Here is a 24,718-nt window from a genome sequence, read left to right as displayed (position 1 = left end):
TAGATGTGAGAATAATTTTCATCTAATAAGGCGGTTTTATAAAGTTTAGTTAGCCTCAATCTAAATTTCAAGATAATATATAAAATTTTTGGTGCGATTCGGAAACTCGTATATTATAGGACCACCATCTTATATAGTGGTAATGATCCAACATATCTTGAATAACGCACGGAATCCAGTTGTCTAATGAATTTGGATTTACCGTAGTACGTCAACAAATGCATGCATTGACATAGTCACACGGAGATGACCATTTTATTAAAAGGTAAATGCTAACGAGTGGATTGTCTTATTAAAATCAGACAATCCATATTTAAGTTTTGTATCGTCCTAACTAACCGCGAACTCAGCCACGAGATAAGTAAAATTAACTTGACCAATAATTGTTTCCAGTAGAAACTTGGGTGTTTTTGGTTGCAATTGCAAGCATTTTATTTCTTATTTATTTATTTATTATTAATCAATGAATTATTTAGCTATCAGAGGGATATTCACCTGATTAAGAATTTGAGATGTTATAGCTTGTTTTAGGGGGTGAATTCCTATTGTCAATCCTTCATTTTAAGGTTTTCTATCGTTTCTGGTTGTCGTTTCAAATAAATAACACAAATTTTAAGGTACTGCTACTTCAAACTTAAGTTAAGATATATGTTAGACATGTAGCAAGTTTAGTCATATATACTACATCTATACATTTCTTCTACCAAATATGTTATCTATACATAAAATTAAAGGATTTAATTAGTTTTTCCTTTTGGTACAATATGGATTTATTAGCATTCTTTTTTTATGGTACAAGATTTAATTAACATTTTTTTTTCTTAACATGATTTTATTTTATTATGTTATAACATTATATATATGAAATTTGCACAACTATATATAGTGAAGAATAATTTCTGCTGAAGAACCTATAAAAATAAAATATATCTAAAGTGAATTATTCTCTCCTAACCGAACTTTTTCTTTATAAAAGAATCAGAAATCGAATTTTATATTATAAATCCTACCATGGCTTATGAAAGGCTAACTATTCATTAAAATCAATTATCTCTTCAGCTGATTTTGCAATTAGTTGGCCTCATCACATCATAGTAAAATTATCTATAAATAGCCTTAGCCTAACCTGATTCTCTCACTTTCCTATTTTCTTCTTCCTCTATATTTTCATTCTTCTTGCATCTTTCTTGCTTTCTCAAGCCTATACTCTTTAATTCTATTGTTGTTCTAAGTTCTTCTCTTCTATCTTCAACTTATCACCATGTCTCAATCCTATTTTCAAAATTTTCCCACAGCTACGCCAACGGTTCCTTTACTTTCTCTTTCTCGATCCAAACATAAAGGCATGCCCAAATTTTTGTTTTATTAGGCCCTAAACAAAATTCTATGACTAAAAATATTGGTATAAATAAATAGCACATATACATAAGATTAACAAATTGCTTTGTAACACAATTGGCAAATTATTTTATTTTGAAGCTTAGAGATTATTTCGCTTAAAATTTATTTTATATCTACAAATGTATTTGTGATGACCACATGTCTATGAAGTCCGGCCCCGATACTTCAAAAATGGTAAAGTATCGTCTGACACGTATCCGATAAATTAGCAACTCATTTTTAATTGAGAAGGAAAAATGGGAAGAGTCGTGAGAGAAATAAGATATCATGCCATGCCAGCTACTCCTTTCCTCAGCCTATAAGAAAAATAATTCAGTATATCACCATAATTCCATAAACAAACATAATATGTGAAGTCAAAACTAAGTAGGTCCAATGTGATGGTACTCTTGAGGAATGGATAAAGATTAGATTTATAGCATCCACAGAGGATCTCTAATAAATATCCTAGAGAACGACATAGTAAAGATATAGCACGTGCAAATGGGAATTTTGTCAATTGCCTAACCAACACTTTTAATTTTTTGTTAAATAATTTATATAGGATTTTATATGCTTTGTCAAAAATTATTTTCTCTCCTGAAGTAGCTGCGCAATTGTGGATATGTTGATTATGAGATCGTTTTTGGATGCCTTACATGTGGGGGTAGGTGAGCTTGAGACATGTTATAAAGACTAGTTCTTGTTTATTTATACTTTATTTTAAACTTTTATACAACATTTTTGACTTACATACAAATAGGACTAGTATAGACTGCTAATTTATATCAAACTAAAAAATATGAAAATGTAAATTAGTAGTTTTTTTTCTTCTTAATAATAGAGCAAAACATCCAACTCAAATATAATGTATACTACTAAGACTCCTCGCTACAAGATAAAACCTAATGGCTTATTCAAAATTAATTTGAGTTTGGCAAGTGATTTTTTTATCCAAATAAAAAATACGCGGACTGTGGATCATATTCATGTGATCCTAAAAAATTGGCGGATCTTGCTAGTTGTGGTGGTTTGCTGCGTAATTCAAATGGTCGGTGTATTTAATGCTACACTCAGAAGATTGGTACTTATGACTCGTTTCATGTTGAAACGTGGGGCATGTATGAGGAAATGAAATTGGCTCGAAGACAATGAGTTACTCACATCATTGTAGAAAGTGACTTCAAATTATCGATTGACAGGGAGATGCAATCTTAGTGGGGTCACCCCCATTCTGATTCGTAGAATACAAGAGCTTGTCATTGGAAGACTCAGTTCAACACACGTGGCGGGAAGGCAACAGAAGCACATATTGACTAGCTAATCACAGTGTTATATATGCAAAATTCTTTTGATGTTTTACCTCTAGAAACACCTCTACAAATCTTCATAGTATCCTCTTTGATGACACATTCGGGACTTGCATGCCTAAGAATGTGCGTGTAGTTTTGTAGTTTTTTTTTTCCTCTTTTGGGATTTACCAATCTTCATGTAAAAAAAATAAAAAATAAAATAAGTGGACTTCTTATTTTATTTTTTGGTCAAGCTTTAGTGCCTAAAAATTCCACACTTAAAGATGAATAAGTGGAGTATTTGCGGTTCAAACTCCAACCCTTACATATATATAATGTTTTGTCCCCGTGCCAACTAAACTATGCTTACCGAAACCACAAATTATTTATTTATAGTACTAAGTTAAAAAACCAACCTAACTAAAGATAAACAAAAAATATCACTATCATGCAAACAAATAATTAGGGTAAGCATTACAAAATCTCTAAGATAATTGAAAAATAACAACAATAGAGGTAGAGAATAAGAAATGAATTATTGTAAAAAAAAAGTTTATAAGAAATGAAGTTAATGTTGCACATTTTTCTATTTGAACAAAAATATCCACCTGTCAATAATGATTGCGCCTCATCTATTACAATATAAGAAATTTCATTACTATGGAAAAATCAGTTTTGCCCTTGCTTCATAAATTGCCAAGTGTCCATTGTAAGGGCAAATGCAGTCCAAAAATTATTTAATTGAACCAGATTATGGCCTAACCGAGCCAAATGTGTGGCTAACTAAGCCAAATCAAGATGTTGTGAGACAAAATGCAACTTTATTGCAAGCCATGGTTGCATTTGAAGTCTACCAATTGGTTTCCAATTGGTGACTTTATGTCCCATCAGAGCTTTTCCTTCCAATTTTTTCAAACTGACAAAAGATATCTACTCTTTCCCTTGCAGTCCATTTTGTTCACATTACCCAATACCATCTCAATTTCTTCTCTCCGAAAACTAAAGGTAAGAACTCTTCTTTCATGTACATCTTCATCTTCTTCAAGTTCTTCAAGTCATGCTTCATTTTATACAATCAATCCTTGCAACATTTTTACAACTTAATCAATGTTTTGTCTGTTAAAACTGAGGAAATCTCGGATCAACGGTTTCAAAAATTTTCAATCCGTTGTTTCATGGTTTATCACTTAATCATATAACTTGAAGTTGTTTCATGGTTTATAAAAAGTTTTCCTCTGTGTTTAACTCCAATATTTTGGGTTCAAATTTTTAAATTCTTAAAAACTCAACAAAAATTTATGTTTAACTTCATGTTCTTTGTATTACACCTACCAAATAGAAGATCTATGAAAGATTAAATTTAGTTGTGGTTTTTTAAAAACAAGTATTAATGTCACTTTTATTTGATTTTTTGGTCCAGCGAAATGGCAAGAAAGTTCGAATGTGTCAAAGATATCAATGATGGAAAAGATCTTTGGAAGATTTCAGTGAAGGTCAAAGAAAAATGGAGTAACTCGAAGGATGGAAAACAGTCCATTGAGTTGCTGGTTTTTGATGATAAGGTTATCCCTTGAACAATGTGTATTTATTACTGAATTTTAACTGTTGTTCTTGGTTTTAAAATCATTTTTATTACATTCAAGGTTCTCTGCAATGTTTTAACTCTATGGTTATACATTTCAAAATAGGAGTCTGTATTCAAACATTTGTTTGATATGAGTATGTGTTCAATAGTATGTGTTCAAAATCTCATTGAAAACTATATAAGTATTCAAACATTTTCTGTCAATGAGCATGTGTATGGTTATACCATCAAAATAGGAGTTTGTATTCATACATTTGATTGATATGAGTATGTGTTCAACAGTATGTGTTCAAAATCTCATTGAAAATAAATTGTTGATCTTTGAGTTTACAAATTTTCATAAATCATTGATACTTGAATTTGAAAACATCAAACAATTATCTGTGTTTGTCAGATAATTCCACACAAGTATTATTTCAAGGCTTTTCTTTATATTTCAGGGAGATGACATTTCAGTTTTCATTCCTCATGAGGTTATTCAAAATAATGAACAACTAAATGATTTAAGTGTGAACAACACTTACACTATGCAAAATTTTCAAGTCTCAAAGAATGATGACCTTTACAAAGCCTCACATCATGTTTACAAGCTGAGGTTCAATGGTGGAACTATAGTTAAAGATGTGAATGTTCATAAAATTGGTGAACCAGTCACAAACATTAAACCTTTCACTGAGATTGCCAACCTTGACTTTCATGAAGATCTATTATATGGTATATTTTCATGTTTGTTTACATTTATTTTTTAAATACAATTTTTGGAGTTTACAACTTTTGTTGTGTGTTTTCAGATGTTATTGGACTGGTGGATCAAGTTGGTTATTCACAACCTACTCATGGAAATAGGAAAGTTCAAGTTAACCTTACTCTTCGAGACCTTGGGTATATTTTCCACTTTTTATTGTATATCCTGCGACATGTGTTCAATTGATTGTATACTAACTTGCCTATTGTATTATTGGTAGGAACACTCCAATTGCTTGCACTTTATGGCAAAACTATGCACTTAAGTTCTTCAATGTTCAGAAAGAAGTTAAGGGTGATCCAATTATCGTTTTCATGAAATATGCTAAAATCAAAAAAGAAGGTACAATATATAGGTTTGAATTTTTTTATAATTTAACAAATATGAACTATTAATGATAGATACATAATATTTTTAGGAAAATGGCCATTGACAATTTCAAATACATGGAACACAACAAAGCTTTTCATCAATGAAGAAGTTCCAGAGATTATTGACTTCAAGAAAAGGTCTATCCATTTATTTGTTACTTTTGATCTTTGCAATATTATTTTTAACTAACTATCTACAAATGTTATATGTTATATTATAAGGTTACTTGCTGGGATTGAAAATGGTACTGTTGATCGTTTTGCTGAAACTCCGACACAAATGATGAGCCAATCGTATGGAAGTTCCCAGTACACACCGCAACAAACATTCATGAACAATGCAGATCTGATTACACTGACAAAAATAGTGCAACTACCACAGGTAAAACATTGTACGGAACAAAAGTGATGTTTTAATTGCATCCAAAAGTTTAAATTAAACTTAATCAATGACAATTGTGTAACTCTAAATTGGCCAGGAAACCAAATGTGTGACAATTGTCAAGACAATTAAGATCAAGCCTACAAAGTATGGATGGTACTATATGACTTGCTTCAAATGCCCTAAACAATGCTTTGGTGCTGCTCCTCCTTTTATATGTGGAGATGGTCATGAAACTGAAGCAGAAATTCTGAGGTAAACCTTATGTATGTCGATTAATTCACAACCGGTATAATTTAAAACATTATACATGAATAGCATTGTATTGTCAACAATTGATTACTTACTAAATTACAGGTACAAGCTGGATGTTGAGGTTGGTGATGGAGATGTTAAGGCAACTTTTGTTTTCTGGGACCGCGAGTGTGAGCAATTGATTGGCAAGAGTGCGACTGTTTTACGTGCTCAAATGTTGCAGGTCAAAATTAAACTCTCTTACAATATGATATTGTTTTGTAGTTGTTTTTGTCATCTACATATATACTGATTATATGATTTTGTCAACTACATTTCTCCTGATTATATTTTATATTTTTCAATATATTAGGATGGAATAACGGATCCTCTGGATTATCCTGAGGAAATTGATCTAATTACTGGGAAAAAAATTGCTGTCAAAGTTAAGTGGCAACCCAAGTGGAAAACTGGATCAGTCATTCAAATCAACCAAGGAGATGACTTTATCAATGAAATTGCTGCGATGTTCTCACCTGCTGATGTAAGGATATTACTATGTTTCCATCTAATAATATATATCTCTTTCTTATAGTTTTTTTACCATCATCTTGGAATTCATATTAACTCAATTAAGTCTCATTCCATGTTATCATTTTTTAGGCTCCACAAGGACAGATACAAGATGATAAATCTACATTATTAATTGAGGTAAAAAAGTTATTCATAATTTACTTCTTTAGTATTCATAATATTGGTATCATAAACATCTACAATATTTGAATTCAATTGTTGTTTTTTTTTTTTTTTCAGGACAATAGTACTGCTGAATCTATAGCCCAAAAGAAAGATGAGGTTGAGGTTACAAAACTTCTTAAACAAGTTTTTCTAATATTGGTTATTTTTCTGAAAACAACATTAATTGAAACATAAAAACAATTACATGCAGCCTACTGATACTGATGCAGATGTTGCCGATGGTGATGAAATTGTTATACCGACTGTACGTCCAATCAAGTTTATCTCTTCGCTTATTATATTTTGACTAAGTATATTTCATATTTTTATTTGAATTTAGTTTGCTTTATATCATATTTTCAGTTTTCTCTGTCTGCTTCTGATGAAATTGATCCTGATATATTGGGAATGAAGACACCATCAAAGAGGTCAGGGAACGACCTTATGTCTACTTCCCAGAATGCTGAACTTGAGGATGTCATTGGAGAAAAACAGTCATCCACAAAGATGTTGAAAGTTGGAGGAAAGGCATCAGGCAGAAAGGGACTCAAGGTTCCAAAAAAGGAGTGAATCAATGGAATGTATAATGGATAGCTTAAGTATTTAGTTTAGGTATTATGCTGAACAAAACTTTAAAGTTGTAGCTACTTAATTCATTTGTTGATGTTTTGTCTTATACCAACACTACATGTGTTGTGTATTATATTATGCTTTAGGTACCTATGTTTTGTTGATGTGTTGGCCGTGAACTTAAACACATTATGCCTACTTGGTTGTAATATAATTATATCAGTTATTGCTCCCTTTATGTAGTCTCCATATTAATGACTTATCCAACCTCCAACATTTAAATGCAGTATACCAACTACAACAACTTATTTATGACTATCACATGTCAACTTTTACTTTAAATACACCTTCATAACATTTGATGCTCACTTATTATACACTTCACTTAAGTTTAAACATGCCAACATATTATGAGGATATCAGTTTATATCTTGGTTCCAGGATTCAAAAATCAATTACATATACAGTTCATGTCAATGGTGTTGTAAGTTCAAGTAACATTGTTTATGCATATGTCTACTATTTTTATGTTACATTTTTAAATTTTCATCCTTATGTTATTTGCATATGATATTGGACAGCCATATGGTGAAATTGATCCCTCCTTCGCACAACAATACTCTCATGAGTTAGATGATCAATGGAAATTTTTTTGCTGCAACTACATGTATTTAGTTACTTGGAATGGCGATGTCAATCAACCTAGACTAACAAATGGATGGACAGAGATTCGTGAACATTTGGATTTGCAGAATCATTATCATCTTTTTGGTTTAGAGTATTATGGTGACAGCATGTTTCATTTGGTGCTTAATCCAACTAGGGATTCCTCAACCTATGGATTACCCTCATTTCACTCTCTATCTGCTAAACCAAATGATTCATTGAGTTTTGATGTTGCTATTCCTTCTGATCCTAACTCTACAATACAATTAGTTGAGTATTATTATAAATGACTAAATAAGTTTGCAATTATCAACTGGTTTATTTTGTAACTTTTTTCAATTTTTCCCATTTCAGATACTTAACCAAGAGTTGGGTGAATATATTACTTCTTATCACAATTCCTTGCTGCTTGAAGGACCAGTAGCTGAGCCTATGTTATCTCCAATTATTAAGTTAGTAGATCAAGACCAAGTCACAAGCTATGAAGTGGATAGTTGGCCTATTTTCTGCAGGGAAAACTATTTCAGTCATGGAGATATTGTCAAGTTCACTTTCTTTGATCTTGAAAATAGTAATAGGGTTGATGTTGATTGGATAAGTCATTAGTACAGCATCTCATTAGGTATGTTATTGAGTTTATCTGTTCTAAGGATTTGTTGTAATCCAGCATCATGAAGCAGTAATTGAATCCTTTGTGCTAAGTATTAGTAATGTGTTTAATTATGATTTTATGTTATTGTCTTTGTTTAATGATAATTTATAAGTTATTTAGTTTAATTAAATTAAATTTGGGTTGTTGTGTCTAGAAACATCAAGTCTCACCTATATCCATTTATTGTTGATGTTAACTTTTCATCCAATGTCAGAACTAATGGATAATAACTACAAAATTTTAATGTTTCTTGCAGTCTAATTTGGTTTCTCAGTCTCAAGACAACAGGTTTCAATGACAACCTGATTTTGCAATCTATCTTCTACTATTTCTTGCAATCTAACTTAGTATATGCCAAAGGATTTTGCAGACCAACTTATAGTTTAAATGGTTCAAGTTTTATTGTTTCATAGCAGTTCGTTCATTTAGTATGCTTAATCAAGAGGTTTTCATTTTTTATTAATCATAGCTTTACTCTGATCACCTATATTGTTCCTGCAACTAAGACACTAATACCCATATCCAGCTATTGTGATACTAAGTTTGCATCGAATGCATCAATTTGGTCATAATAACATTAAAGTACTTGGAATTTTATATTATAAACATAGTACACAAAGGAGTAACTTGCAGTTTTTTATGACAACCAACATCATAGTCTTTGACTTCGTTTTACACCATGGTATGATCAATATAGGTGAATGAAAGAGATGTGTATTTAATGCTCTTACCAACTTAGTCTATTCTACAAGTTAACTCACCTTGCAATTTCATTCAACTCAAGCTGCAATGTAGACATACCATCATAGTCATAGCATCCATATTTCCCTTTTCACTTATTGATTTTTTTATAAGATTGCAATTTAAAATTCGTGATGTAACATCTGAAATCAAAACCTAAATGTTTCCCACCAAATTTTGAATTTTGAAAACCATTTCCAATTTGAAATTTCAAATTTTGGTTAAGAGGATCACACTTAAACATTACTCAGTTTTATAATGTTTGTCATCTTACTTAACACTAGAGTATAATAGCCAAACAAACATTGAAAAATTATAACAACTTAATGTTATCATATGGATCAAAGGAAGAACAACCCTCAAAACCTTAAGCAGTTTCAAACTAATGCAAGACAAAAAAGAAAAGCTGTTGTAGATAACAAGAAACAGTCCACAAAGAAAGCAAAACCTGTCATCAGTTCTTCTAAGATATCACAATCAATTTCAAATGAAACATTAACTCCACTTGCTAATATTACCAACACCAGAGAGACTAATGTTAATCTTAGCAAACCAACTGATAAGCATACACAAGGAAATACATCTACAACTACTCCCCAAAATTCTATGTTGAATGTTCCAAATGAAACAAGTCCAACACAAATTTTTTTTCCTTCAGCATCAGCCAATTTTATAAGGAACTGGAATGCTACTCTTAGGAAAATTGCTTCAAATGAACCAAATCCTGCTTTTGGTCAAATGCGGCGAAATGGTTTTGCTGAAAATCATATGCCAATCTCTCAACAAGATACACAACCAATTCAGCAAAGATCCAACTCTATCCACAGAGAAAGTTCATCAGGAATTCAAATCAATCAAACTGATAAAGCACATACACGCACTTCAAATGCTACCCAACCTTCTGATTTGAACAACATTATTGAACCCCCTGCAAAAAAAACTCATTATCAAACTAGAGGAGTTAATCTCTACAACAAGTTCACTGATACACTCAATCAAAATTACACAACTTTAGGGAATACTGAATTTGGAACCAAAACTAATTCTCAATATTCCTCACTTTTTGATAATCATGTCATTGAATCTTCTTCTGATGAGTCTGGATCAGAAGACAGGGCTAGCAGTGATGAGTATTCAGAATCTGATGATGAACAACATTTAGAGGAAGATGATCAACAAGGTTCAATTTTAGCTCCTTCCTTTATTTATTGTCATCAACAATGTTACAATTTAAATTACAAACTACTTACTTGCATTTCTTTTTGTTTGCAGGGTATTTTGATATAGGTGATCCTATTTGGGAATGCCAACAATGTGGTGCATTAATGTGGTATCAAGAAAGGAAAAACAAATGTACACATTCCCTTACACCTCAATTCCAACAATGTTGCCATGGAGGTAAAGCTCAACTGCCATTGTTGGACCAGCCACCAGAACTTCTTCAACATCTTTTGTTTAGTTACCACAATGCAGACAGCAAAAATTACCAAACACACACAAGGATATATAATTCAATGTTTGCTTTTACATCTCCTGGAATGAAATTGGATGACAAAAAGAGAATTGGTAGAGGTCCACCAACATTAAGAATTCAAGGACAGGTTTGTCATCGAATTGGGAGCATGTTGCCAGTCCATGGTCAACCTCCTAAATTTGCACAGCTATATATTTATGATACTGAAAATGAAATTCAAAACAGAATGAACAATTTCAGGTATTGAAATTAACATGTATATTATGCAATGTTGGTTATCATCATGATGCTGTATTCCATAATTGTAGTTTTGATACACCTCAATTATTATTATTTCAGAGATAACAAATGTTGGGTTTTGTGTTTGGCTACATTTTGTAAAAGCCAACTTTGCCAGATGCTGGACAAAGATGCTGCAGCATCCTCGTACAGCATCCTGATGCTCTGTTTTAAGTGCAGAATTTTTTCTGTCAATCTCGTTCAAGATTTGCTTCAAATATTAATTCCAGCACGTGTGTATATGCAAGACGAGACTTACTGCACAAGAATTGTCCAAGTCGGCCTAAGGAAAGTTATTAAAAACAAAAATATAATTATATTATATTTTTGTTCGATTTTTTTTGTTTGGTACAACACAAAACATATTTTCAATTTTAATCTAGGTTTGGCCGCAATTCTCACAGCTGTACAAGTCTGAAGACCTAACTTGGACATCAAGACAATTGAAGACTATAAATATGTGAAGCCTCAAGCCTTTACAACTCATGTATTCTAAACCGTGTTCTTTACAAAGTGTGAGTTTTTAGGGTTTAGAGTTTGTGGCTTTTGTCAGCCTTTCTTGTGTCAATCTGATGCAAGTTTAGGACTGTGTTTGTGTTGTTTATTGTAAGCTACTCCTAAGCTTTGAAGCACGGAGTTAGTGTGTGTGATTCACTCATAAGCTTTTAAGCAAGAGTGTGGTCTAGTTTTTAGGAGAGTGTCTCCATCCTGATTATTATTATTGACAGCAACATGGTATGTGTTGTTAGAGGGAATTTGGGACGGGGTCTCATTATCTAAGAGGTTCTTAGGTAGGATTGCACGGGTAGTGTCTAGGTGATAAGTCAAGTACCGGGTGTTGGTCGAGGGCTTTGAACTAGAGCTATTATAGTGGATTCATTCCTGGATTGGTATCCCCCAGAGTAGGTGACGTTGCACTGAACTGGGTTAACAATTACCTGTCTTATTTATTATTCTGCAATTTTTTATTTATTTACTGTGTTCTGCGACTGTCTTGCTGCAACGTGTGCTATAGCATCTTGTGCAGCATTGTGTTCACTGCGTGCCAGATTTCAATTGGCATCAGAGCAGGCACCCTTTCTGGTTATAGGGTGAGCTCCAGGGAGAATGTCTGGCAACATGGAAAAAGAAGGAGGACTTGTAAGCAGACCACCGCTTCTAGTTGGTGTCTCCAACTATGATTATTGGAAATCACGCATGATTGCTTTCCTAAAATCTATGGATAGCAAAACTTGGAAGGCTGTTCTGAAAGGATGGGACCCCCCTGTGGTCATGGACAAGGATGGAAAGCCAACACTTGAACTAAAAGCTGAGGAGGACTGGTCTAAAGAAGAGGATGAGCTTGCTTTGGGAAACTCAAAAGCATTATATGCATTATACAATGGGGTAGACAAACACATCTTCAAACTGATCAAAAAATGTGTCTCAGCAAAGGAAGCTTGGAAGATTCTTGAAACTGTTCATGAAGGTACTCCTCAGGTAAAAATGTCTAAATTACAGATTCTTACTACTCAGTTTGAAAATTTACGCATGAAGGAGGAGGAAACAATTCAAGATTTTCATATGACTATTCTAGACTATGATAATCAATTTGATGCTTTGGGGGAGAAAATTCCCGAAGAAAAGTTAGTAAGAAAAATGCTTAGATCACTTCCAAAGAAATTTGATATGAAAGTCACAGCTATGGAAGAAGCCAAAAACATATCTCAGATGAAGCTGGATGAACTGGTTGGATCACTCCAAACTTATGAAAGTGTTGCAAATGGAAGAAGTGAAAAGAAAAATAAGAGCATTGCCTTCTCATCTAAAAATAATGAAGAAGAACTGGAGGATGAAGAAGAATCTAATGAAAGTATCTCTGAAGCTATGGAGTTGCTGGGAAAACAGTTCAACAAAGTTCTAAAACAAATGGACAAAAGACCCAGACCAAATTCTAAGAATGATGCTCCAGGCACTATGCGCATCATTGTGAATCAAGGAAAACCTAAGAGTGATGAAAAGTCAAGCTTAAACAAGAATATTCAATGTCATGAATGCGAGGGATATGGTCACATCAGACCTGAATGTCCAACATATCAGAAAAGAACGAAGAAAGGACTAACTGTCAGTTGGTCTGATGATGATGACTCGGAAGATGATACAGCATCTGTGACTGCCAAACATATCTCAGTCTTAACAGGTACTATTACATCTGATACAGAATCTTGTGATGGAGAGGTAACCTACGAAGAACTTGCTGATTCTTACAAAGAACTCTGCCTCAAGAGTGGAGAAATATGCAGAGTCATTGAGAAACAAAAGGTAACCATCAATCAATTGAAGGCAGAAAAATTTGAAAATATATCAAAGATGGATGAGCTCCAGAAGAAGGTAAATTATCTATCCTCTGATCTTGATGAAGCTAAGGAAGTCATTGAAAAATTAAATGCTGACATTTGGCGTTTGAGAAAATTCTCTGACATGTTGTATAAAGATGATGATCATCTTGATAAACTTCATAAAGCTGATGGTCAACTAGAAGAAATCTTAGAGAAAAATGTTCTAAAGCCTAAACATATTGGGCTTAGTTATGAGAATGTCAACAAACACAAAGGTTACAGCTCAGATCTCACGTACATGCATCCAAAAGAAACTCATAAGCAAAAGATGCCTCAACAGATGCTACAGCATCATAAGCAGCATCCCTTGTCAAAGAACAAAAGAAAACATCACTCTTGGATATGTCACTACTGTGGTAGAAAAGGGCATATAAGACCTTTTTGTTACAAATTGTTTGGATACCCTAACAGGCATCATCAGCCTAAACCAGTTTCCACAACTGCCTCCACTCAACAAGAATGGAAACCTAAAGGTAAGAATGTGAAGACCAGTGATGGTACTCAACTTGAGAAGAAGATTACTGCTCTGGTTGCTCACACATCACTTAGAGCTTCATCAAGGGAAGACTGGTATTTCGATAGTGGTTGTTCAAGACACATGACCGGAATTGGAAAATTTCTTGTTGATTTAAAGTCTTACTCAACTGGTTTTGTAACTTGTGGTAATGGTACTAAAGGAGAAATTGTTGGTATAGGGGAGCTCAACAGTAATAGCTTGCCTAAACTAAGCAATGTGTTGTTAGTAAAAGGATTGACTGCAAATTTAATAAGCATCAGTCAATTATGCGACCAAGGGATGAAGGTAAACTTTACCAAGTCTGAATGTTTGGTTACAAATGATGAGGGTGAAATTTTGATGAGGGGCGTCAGATCAAAAGACAACTGCTACTTATGGGTTCCCCAAGAAGAGGCAAATGTGTCGACATGCTTAATCACGAAAGAAGATGAAATAAAATTGTGGCACCAAAAACTTGGTCATCTCAACCTAAGAAGCATGAAGAAAGCTATACCTGAAGAAGCCATCAAGGGCTTGCCAAATCTCAAGATCGAAGAAGGAAGCATTTGTGGTGAATGTCAAATTGGAAAACAAACCAAGAAGCCACATCCAAAGCTGCAGCATCTTACCACTACCAGAGTTCTTGAGCTTCTACACATGGATTTGATGGAACCTATGCAAACTGAAAGCTTAGGAGGAAAAAGGTATGCCTATGTTGTTGTAAATGATTTCTCTAGATATACCTGGATAAATTTTATTGGAAAGAAATCAGAGACCTTTGACGTATTCAAAGATCTATGTATTCTACTCCAAAGAGAGAAAAACAATGTTGTATTAAGGATCAGGAGTGATCATGGTAAGGAGTTTGAAAACTCCAGGTTCTCTGACTTCTGTGCCTCTGAAGGCATCATACATGAATTCTCATCTCCCATTACACCACAACAAAATGGTGTAGTAGAAAGGAAAAATAGAACTATACAAGAGTCTGCAAGGGTAATGTTACATGCAAAGAAGCTTTCACATGGTTTTTGGGCAGAAGCTATGAATACTGCCTGTTATATCCATAATCGTGTCACCCTGAGATCTGGAACTATAACTACTCTGTACGAATTATGGAAAGAAAGGAAACCTACTGTTAAGCACTTCCATGTGTTTGGTAGTAAATGCTACATCTTGTCTGATAGAGAACCAAGAACCAAAATGGACCCTAAAAGTGATGAAGAAATATTCTTGGGATACTCAACAAATAGCAGAGTCTACAGAGTATATAACTACAGAACCAAAACCATGATGGAATCTATAAATGTAGTAATAGATGATATTTCAAGTGAAGTTGTGAAAGATGATACAGAAGATGCTACAGCATCTATCCCAGGTAGTATAGATTCTGAAACTATTGAGGAATTCAAGAATGATACAGAGATTACTACACCTGAACCAATCTTTGCTACTTCAAAGAAAGGGTCATCCATTCGTACTCAAAAGAATCATCCTACAGATCTGATTATTGGTAATCCTAATCATGGAATTACTACTAGAAGGACACTTGACTTAGTTCCTAATGCTTGTTTTGTTTCTAAGTTTGAACCCAAAAATGTGATGGAAGCCCTCACTGATGAGTTTTGGATAAATGCTATGCAAGAAGAGCTAAATCAGTTCAAGAAGAATGAAGTTTGGGACTTAGTTCCTAGACCAGAAACTACTAATGTGATTGGTACCAAGTGGGTCTACAAGAACAAGTCTATGCTAGAGGGGTATTGTGATGCTGATTGGGCAGGTTGTGCAGATGATAGAAAAGGCACCTCAGGAGCTTGTTTCTTTTTAGGCAACAATCTAATATCTTGGTTCAGCAAGAAACAGAACTGTGTGTCCTTATCTACAGCTGAAGCAGAGTACATAGCTGTTGGTAGTAGCTGCTCCCAGCTATTATGGATGAAACAAATGTTGCTGGAGTACAATGTGGTACAAGATGCTATGGCATTGTACTGTGATAACCTTAGTGCAATCAATATTTCAAAGAATCCTATCCAACATAGTAGGACGAAGCATATTGATATTAGGCACCATTTTATCAGAGATCTAGTTGAAGAAGGTATTGTGACTCTTGGGCATATTGCCACTAAAGAACAGTTCGCTGACATTTTTACTAAGGCTCTAGATGCGGTTCAATTTGAAAAATTGCGAGGCAAACTTGGTATTTACCTATCTGAAGAGTTATAGCAATTATTGCTAGTGTGGCGTGCAGTTCTCTTTTCAATTTATTTAGTAATGCACGCTGTTATAGGTAATGTTGAAACATCTGAAGATTTGGTAAGAATTTTGTGTTTATTGATGATAAGGATGTTTCTTGTGGTGAGAAAGTATTTGTCAGAGAAAGTTATGTGGTGTTCTCCCCTGCTGTGTTTAACATTTGTTGGTAATGATATTAGCGCTCCATTTGAGGTCAAAGATGACTCTGTGTTGGAACATGTCAAGAAGAGTGTTCCTGAGAAAGATGCTGCACATGATGCTACAACATCTGCAGCACGGGAAAATTTGGATAACATCTTGATACCCGAGTCTCCAGATGATGTTATTGTTCCTGACAAAGAAAAGGGTTCTGAAGCAACTACTACTGATAATGTTTTTGTTCATGATATCTATGTGATCCCTTATGTTGATGATAGTGGTAAAACTATGTCTGTTCCTTTGAATGTTGATGAATCTGCTGAGAAAGATTCAAATGTTATTTATGTGGACAATCTCAACCTTACTGAGAGGACTCCTGCTTCTAGTACTAGGAGGTTAAAGAAGGCTTGATGTGGAAAGGAATTTAAGTGAAGATTTTTTACAATGCTAAAAGCTTGTTGATTTGATTAAAGCAGAAAACTGCAACCGGCTTCAACTACTCATTCCAATACTCTGACTACAGGCTTGGCTCGGTTTATAAATGTTGTAGGGACCAGATCACCTCTTGACCTTGGTTTCCATATTCTTGATAAAACTGTTCTGCATGGTAAGTCATGTGCTGTGAAAATGCCTATAGTTTTCCCTACACTGATGTGTGATTTTATTCCAGCTCAACATCCTGGCATTTGTACTGAGGCTGGTGTTTCTAGTAAGAGAGGTTGTGATTTATCTTTTGATTTTAGACTGTTTGAGGGTACACATGCTGCAGACTGTGCTGCATCATCTGTCAATCAGTCAACTGATGTTTTGCCTAGGAAGCAAATGATTGTTGACCTCAAGGTGTTTTTTTTTTTTTTTTTTTTAATGTCAATCCTGGTGTTCTAAATGATATTTCTGGTGGTGATACTGAGGTAGAGGAGGAGGACTCTGACGCAAGTCCTTCTATGTGACCTGCTTATGCTTTATTTGCATATCCTTTGATGCTCTCTGGATTGTAACATGCATAATCCATGTCTTTGGGTCCGATACTCCAGGTTTTCTATGCCCTGATGGTTTGTATATGCACTTTATGAGTTCTTATGCTCTGATTCTCTCTGCACTCTATGTTCTCTATGATCTGATAACTCTGTGGAAATATGTATTTTGCTCCTACTATGTGATACTGACTTTATTTGTCAGAATTTATGGCTAAAAAGGGGGAGTAATATGTTGTGCATGATGTGATGCATAATGCTATAGCATCTAGTATAGCATGTCTGTTCTATGTGATATGCATGTGTTGAGGGGGAGTGAAGTTTATGCATATATTGAGGGGGAGTAGGTAGAATTTATTTTTCTACTACTTATGATATGCATGCTTATATAGGAATTTATTTTTCCTATTCTCTGTGGCGTTGCTAAAATTTTAAGGAGTTTATTTCTCCGATCTTGAATCCACTATGTGAGAGTTTATTTCTCTCTATCTGTACTTTGAGGCTAAGATGTGTTATGTTCCGCTGTTGCATGCCTCTGATGCTTACATGCTAGCTACCTTTTCATCTGATGAAATTTTACTTTCTTTCCTAGTTGTGTGCTCATGTTGACTTGAAGGAAAGTTTAAATAGCCTAGCATTGTTCTACTTTCTTTCCTAGTTGTGTGTTTATGTTGACTCGAAGGAAAGTCTAGACAGTATCTCTCCATGCACTGGGCCAAAGTTGTTTTAGCCAAAATTTGCCAAAGGGGGAGATTGTTGGGTTTTGTGTTTGGCTACATTTTGTAAAAGCCAACTTTGCCAGATGCTGGACAAAGATGCTGCAGCATCCTCGTACAGCATCCTGATGCTCTGTTTTAAGTGCAGAATTTTTTCTGTCAATCTCGTTCAAGATTTGCTTCAAATATTAATTCCAGCACGTGTGTATATGCAAGACGAGACTTACTGCACAAGAATTGTCCAAGTCGGCCTAAGGAAAGTTATTAAAAACAAAAATATAATTATATTATATTTTTGTTCGATTTTTTTTGTTTGGTACAACACAAAACATATTTTCAATTTTAATCTAGGTTTGGCCGCAATTCTCACAGCTGTACAAGTCTGAAGACCTAACTTGGACATCAAGACAATTGAAGACTATAAATATGTGAAGCCTCAAGCCTTTACAACTCATGTATTCTAAACCGTGTTCTTTACAAAGTGTGAGTTTTTAGGGTTTAGAGTTTGTGGCTTTTGTCAGCCTTTCTTGTGTCAATCTGATGCAAGTTTAGGACTGTGTTTGTGTTGTTTATTGTAAGCTACTCCTAAGCTTTGAAGCACGGAGTTAGTGTGTGTGATTCACTCATAAGCTTTTAAGCAAGAGTGTGGTCTAGTTTTTAGGAGAGTGTCTCCATCCTGATTATTATTATTGACAGCAACATGGTATGTGTTGTTAGAGGGAATTTGGGACGGGGTCTCATTATCTAAGAGGTTCTTAGGTAGGATTGCACGGGTAGTGTCTAGGTGATAAGTCAAGTACCGGGTGTTGGTCGAGGGCTTTGAACTAGAGCTATTATAGTGGATTCATTCCTGGATTGGTATCCCCCAGAGTAGGTGACGTTGCACTGAACTGGGTTAACAATTACCTGTCTTATTTATTATTCTGCAATTTTTTATTTATTTACTGTGTTCTGCGACTGTCTTGCTGCAACGTGTGCTATAGCATCTTGTGCAGCATTGTGTTCACTGCGTGCCAGATTTCAACAAAGAACTTGATGAAAATATTGTGCGAAAATTAAAGGTTATGCTTGATGAACACAATGTCCATGCAAAATCATTTAGAATGGCTAGACATACATTGCAGAATAATTTTTTCCAAGACCTGATGTTCAAATTAATTTATGAGAGGACTACAGATGGTAGGATTTATAATAAACCAACTGTTTCCGAAGTAGCTGCTCTCATAGTTGGAGATATTGACTCTGCCGCAGAAAGAGATATAATCATGCATAAAAGAAGTGGTAGTTTGCAAAGAATAAATGAGTTTCATCCAGCTTATCTTGCTTACCAATATCCACTACTTTTTCCTTATGGTGAGGATGGCTTCAGGTCAGGTATTCAATTTAGATATAGACACCAAATTGACATTACCAAAAGGAATCGTCTTACTATCAAAGATTGGCTTTGTTTTAGAATTCAAACACGGAAAAAAGAAGCACAAACTTTGTTATGTTCAAGAAGACTTTTCCAACAATTCTTGGTGGATGGATATACGATGATGGAAACTGAACGGTTGAATTGGTTGAGAAAAAATCAGTCAAAACTCAGAGTTGGAAAGTACCACAAATTGAAAGAAGGACCTGCAAATGCTATTAATAGTTCAAACCAGAAAAGAGGAACAAGAGTTGTTCTGCCTTCTACTTTTGTTGGAAGTAAAAGATACATGGATTAGTTATACTTTGATGGTATGGCCATTTCATCTGCAGTTGGATTTCCAGATATTTTTATAACTTTCACATGTAATCCTACCTGGCCAGAAATCACAAGAGAGTTGGCAAAAAACAATTTGAAACCTCAAGATCGGCCAGATATTGTTTCAAAGGTTTTTAAAATCAAATTTGATGAGCTTATGAAGGATTTAACAAAAAGACACATTCTGGGCAAAGTCTTAGCATGTAAGTTATTCTTTTAATATTCAATTTATTCATTCATATGTTATTCCATATCATGCTTATATATGTCACCTGTAATGAACTTATACAGATATGTATACAATTGAATTTCAAAAAAGAGGACTGCCACATGCTCATATATTGATTTTTTTACATCCATCAAGCAAATATCCTTCACCTGATGATATTGACACTATTATTTCTACTGAGATACCAAACCCTGATACTGACATTGAACTTTACAACCTGGTCAAAAAACATATGATCCATGGTCCATGTGGACAATCCAGAAAACAATCACCATGCACTGTCAATGGAAGATGTACTAAATTCTTTCCAAAAAAATACATTGAAAAAACCATAGTTGATCAAGATGGATATCCTGTTTACAGGAGAAGTTCAAATAGTCATACAGTGGAAAAAAATGGTATTACTTTGGACAATGGATATGTTGTTCCATATAATAAAAGGTTGTTGCTCAAATATCAAGCTCATATAAATATGGAATGGTGTAACCAATCTTCATCAATAAAGTATTTGTTCAAGTACATACACAAAGGTTATGATCGAATCACAGCTACAGTTGTACGATCACAAAACAATGTTACTAACGAGGAGACACAAATTGATGAAATCAAACAGTATGTTGATTGCAGATATATATCACCATGTGAGGCATGTTGGAGAATTTTCTCATTCAAAATTCATGGTAGAAAGCCAGCTGTAGAGAGAATGTTTTTCCATTTGGTCGGAGAGAATACTATTTATTTCACTGATTATGACCGTATGGAAAACATTTTGGAAAAACCAAGTGTCACGGAATCTATGTTCACATCATGGTTACAAGCAAATCAAGACTATCCAGCTGCAAGAAAACTGACATATGGTCAGTTTGTCACAAAGTTTACATACAACAGAAAAAAGAAATCTTGGACACCAAGGAAAAAAGGTTTCAAAATTGGGAGATTGATTTGGGTTCCTCCAACCACAGGAGAATTGTTTTACTTGCGAATGATGTTGACGGTTGTCAAAGGACCAATGTCTTACGAAGATATTCGAAAAGTTGGTGATATACAATATAATACCTTTAGAGATGCTTGCTTTGCCAAAGGATTTCTTGGTGATGACAAAGAATACATCAGTGCAATCAGAGAAGCTCATGGATGGGGACCAGGTTATTTTTTAAGAAAATTGTTTGTCATTCTACTTGTGTGTAGTTGTATGAATAGACCATATTTTGTATTCAAGAAAACAATACAGTGGCTTTCAGATGGCATCCTATATCAACAAAGGATCATTGCACATAATCAAGGTATCTATTATACTTATAATATAATTTTGTCATCAATACATTCACTATATATTATACACTAACAACTTAAAAATATTTTTCATTGCAAAGACTTGCAACTGACTGATGATGAGATAGAAAATTTATGTCTCTTGGAGATTGAGAAGTATTTGCAAGGCAACAGGAGATCATTAAGGGAATTTGGTTCAATGCCCTATCCTAGAGGTTATGTGCTACAACAATTGGGGAATAAACTTATATATGATGAGAGAAATTATGATGTTCCATCACTTAAAGAAGAATTCGCTGAATTATCCGCTTCACTAACAGGTTTAGTATAATCCTATCAAATAGACTTTTATTAAATTTCCCTACTTATTCACATATTAATTTACATTAACTTTAATTATTATCATTTAGATGAGCAAAGGAGTCATTTTAAAACAATTATGACTGCTGTGAACAACCAAGATGGAGGAGTTTTCTTTTTACATGGTTATGGTGGAACCGGGAAAACATACATTTGGAGAACACTTGCAAGTGCATTGAGATCAAAACAAGAGATTGTACTTACTGTCGCAACAAGTGGAATCGCATCACTACTACTCCCTGGAGGAAAAACTGCTCATTCCAAATTTAAAATTCCTATTCCAACTTTAGACAATTCAACTTGCAAAATAGACCATGATAGTGACCTTGCTGAATTGCTAAGACAAACAAAGTTAATCATTTGGGATGAAGCTCCAATGGCTCACAGGTATTGTTTTGAATCTTTAGACCATTGTCTACAGGATCTTATGACAAAAAATGGAGAGGAGAACAAGATTTTTGGTGGTAAAGTTGTTGTATTTGGGGGTGATTTTAGACAAATACTTCCAGTTATTCCAAGAGGAAGCAGATCTGATATTGTCCATGCTTCAATCAATGCATCTTATATTTGGGATCATGTCAAGGTTCTGACTCTAACCAAGAACATGAGACTGCGACAAGGCCCGAATAATGAGGAAAATGATGAAATTGAATCTTTTTCAAATTGGCTCTTAGCTGTTGGAGAAGGTAGAATTTCTGAGCCTAATGATGGAATTGCACAAATTGAAATTCCAGATGATCTCTTGATTACAAACTTTGATGATCCCATCAAAGGAATTGTTGATAGCACTTATCCAAATTTCCTGCAGAATTACAAGGATTATGAATATTTACTCAATAGAGCAATCTTAGCATCTACAATTGAAGTAGTTGATTCAATCAATGATTACATGCTCAACATTATGCCAGGTAAATGCCAACATTTCCAAATTTGTTTTAAAGTAATGAACAAATAATGACTCAATTATACTTTTATATTTTGAATCAATCATGATCAGGTGAAGACAAGGAATACTTGAGTGCAAATGATATCGACAGATCAGAAATTCATGATCAGCGTATTACACAACTGTTTACTCATGAGTTTCTGAGCTCTCTTCGGACTTCTGGTCTTCCAAGTCACAGTATTAAGCTCAAGGTTGGATCACCAATAATGTTAATGAGGAATATTGATCAGACTCAAGGTTTATGCAATGGTACAAGAATGATTGTGACCAGATTAGCTGACCATGTCATCGAGGCAAAAATCATTGGTGGCAAGCATCATGGAAATAAGGTATACATTCCAAGATTGGATATGTCTCCATCACAATCTCCATGGCCTTTCAAATTAACCAGAAGGCAATTTCCATTGATGGTATCATATGCCATGACCATTAACAAGTCACAAGGACAGTCTTTGGATAATGTCGGTGTTTATTTGCCGAGAGATGTTTTTTCACATGGTCAAATATATGTAGCTGTTTCAAGAGTTAAAAGCAAAAAAGGTATTAAGATTTTGATTCATGATGAAAAGAAACATCCTAAAGAAACTACAAATAATGTTGTCTTCAAGGAAGTGTTCAATAATATTTGAACTTAGCTAAGTATGCCATTTTGTAAAACAGGTATGTTACTTTCCTATATTTCATGTTCAATGTTGCTTCATATTATATAATCATCTTTTTTTTTTGCAGGTTTAAACACAACATTCAATGTGTTCATGTAGAACTGAATTCAATTACTTATTGAATATATCAATTACATGTAGTAATTTTTTTTGAAACAATATCTTGGTTTGTATTTGTATTTTAATCTATATTTTCATGCATTACAATCTATGTTTTGTAACACCAATGCCTCTAATCATATGTCCATTCCAAATTTCAATCAATTCATGATGATATAATTTATAATTGGTTTATTTTTACACCATTGTTTATCTTTTTCCTAATGTCAAATGCTAATATCTTAAACATCTAAATACAAATAACAAAAATGATAACTATTAATTTCTCATATGGTTGAAAACACATATGAAAGGGAGGTTACTTTTTAGCAATTACTGTAACTTATATATAGCTTTATATGGGCTTATAAGTAGGTCCAACTGATATCAATGGCCCAACACTAATTTGTTCAATTATTGTTAACAAACAATCTTTCGGTGGTCCCAACAAATAAGGACCACAAACATTTTGTGTTATCCAATTTTAAGGAATAAGAAACTTCTAAATATCCTAAAAGTTGTACTTTACTATCCAAACACATTCCAATCGATATCTTCTTCCTTGCCAACAATGGAAAACGAACAACCAAGATTCAAGTCAAACTCATTGCGTGTTTCAACTCTCAATTCTTCAAAATCAATGGGATCATCTCGCATAAGGTATTTCTCAAAACTTATGGTTCCTACTTTATCTAATTGTTCAATTACAATTAATAGATAGGGATGTATGGTTATTTTTGGTTTATAAGATTGGTAGTTAGTAACTATCTGTGTCACAATGATGAATAATTCATATATTGATTTTCCTATTTTTATAGCCTGTAATAATGCAAGCAATAGAAAGTTTAGGGAATGCCAAATAACTTCTTTAGCCTGAATGACATATGATGAAATTTTTTTCGATTGTTTTCAGAGTACCAACACCTGAGGACATTGAAAAATACAAGAACAAATTTAAGGCTGTGGTTGATCCTAAATTGGTATAGTTTTATGTTTTTGTTTTTTAATTTAATAAAAATATTGGAGTATATCTGATATACATTTTTATTTACATTTTGTGTGTTATATTTAGGCAACTATTTCCATGCCTGATGATTTTTATAACAAATGTAAAACCACTTTTGACAAACACCAATTTGGGTGGATTCGAGGACCTAACTATAAGAAGGCTGTGGTTTTATATCAAAAAACTAACACTGGGATGATTCTGAAAAATACATTCAATGTTTCAAGAGCTTTTGGCTTTGTCAAACCTACCAGAGTAAGCTTCAGTTATGTCCCAGCAGAAAATCAATTTTGGATGAGAGTTTTACCAAACAACAGATCTTCTGGAAAAAGGTAATTTGACATTCACAAT

The 24,718-nt window shown here is 33.9% G+C and overlaps 3 protein-coding genes across 3 annotated transcripts; all 3 read left to right on the top strand.

Annotated features, from left to right (window-relative positions):
- The first annotated feature begins 4,096 nt into the window (after positions 1–4,096).
- Positions 4,097–7,535, top strand: LOC123904183. The gene is made up of 13 exons (XM_045953873.1): positions 4,097–4,234; positions 4,698–4,971; positions 5,049–5,139; positions 5,223–5,344; positions 5,421–5,511; positions 5,596–5,755; positions 5,853–6,010; positions 6,113–6,233; positions 6,363–6,533; positions 6,653–6,700; positions 6,803–6,850; positions 6,939–6,992; positions 7,091–7,535. Exons 1-13 carry the CDS (start codon positions 4,097–4,099, stop codon positions 7,295–7,297), a joined length of 1,683 nt encoding a protein of 560 aa, XP_045809829.1. The 3' UTR covers positions 7,298–7,535.
- Positions 7,536–7,670: 135 nt separating this feature from the next.
- On the top strand, positions 7,671–8,631 carry LOC123910338. Its single transcript, XM_045961434.1, has 3 exons — positions 7,671–7,781; positions 7,879–8,232; positions 8,318–8,631. The coding sequence occupies exons 1-3, from the start codon at positions 7,695–7,697 to the stop codon at positions 8,567–8,569; spliced, it is 693 nt and encodes a 230-aa protein (XP_045817390.1). The 5' UTR covers positions 7,671–7,694; the 3' UTR covers positions 8,570–8,631.
- Positions 8,632–9,692: 1,061 nt separating this feature from the next.
- Positions 9,693–23,229, top strand: LOC123904182. The gene is made up of 8 exons (XM_045953872.1): positions 9,693–10,536; positions 10,629–11,070; positions 19,164–19,728; positions 19,774–19,996; positions 20,085–21,305; positions 21,396–21,614; positions 21,705–22,562; positions 22,652–23,229. Exons 1-8 carry the CDS (start codon positions 9,693–9,695, stop codon positions 23,227–23,229), a joined length of 4,950 nt encoding a protein of 1,649 aa, XP_045809828.1.
- Positions 23,230–24,718: the final 1,489 nt, after the last annotated feature.

Source organism: Trifolium pratense, linkage group LG2, assembly GCF_020283565.1.
Source record: "Trifolium pratense cultivar HEN17-A07 linkage group LG2, ARS_RC_1.1, whole genome shotgun sequence".
In the NCBI taxonomy this organism is placed as follows: domain Eukaryota; kingdom Viridiplantae; phylum Streptophyta; class Magnoliopsida; order Fabales; family Fabaceae; genus Trifolium; species Trifolium pratense.
The sequence above is the reverse complement of the archived record's forward strand: the minus strand, read 5'-3'. Positions and strand labels throughout refer to the sequence as shown.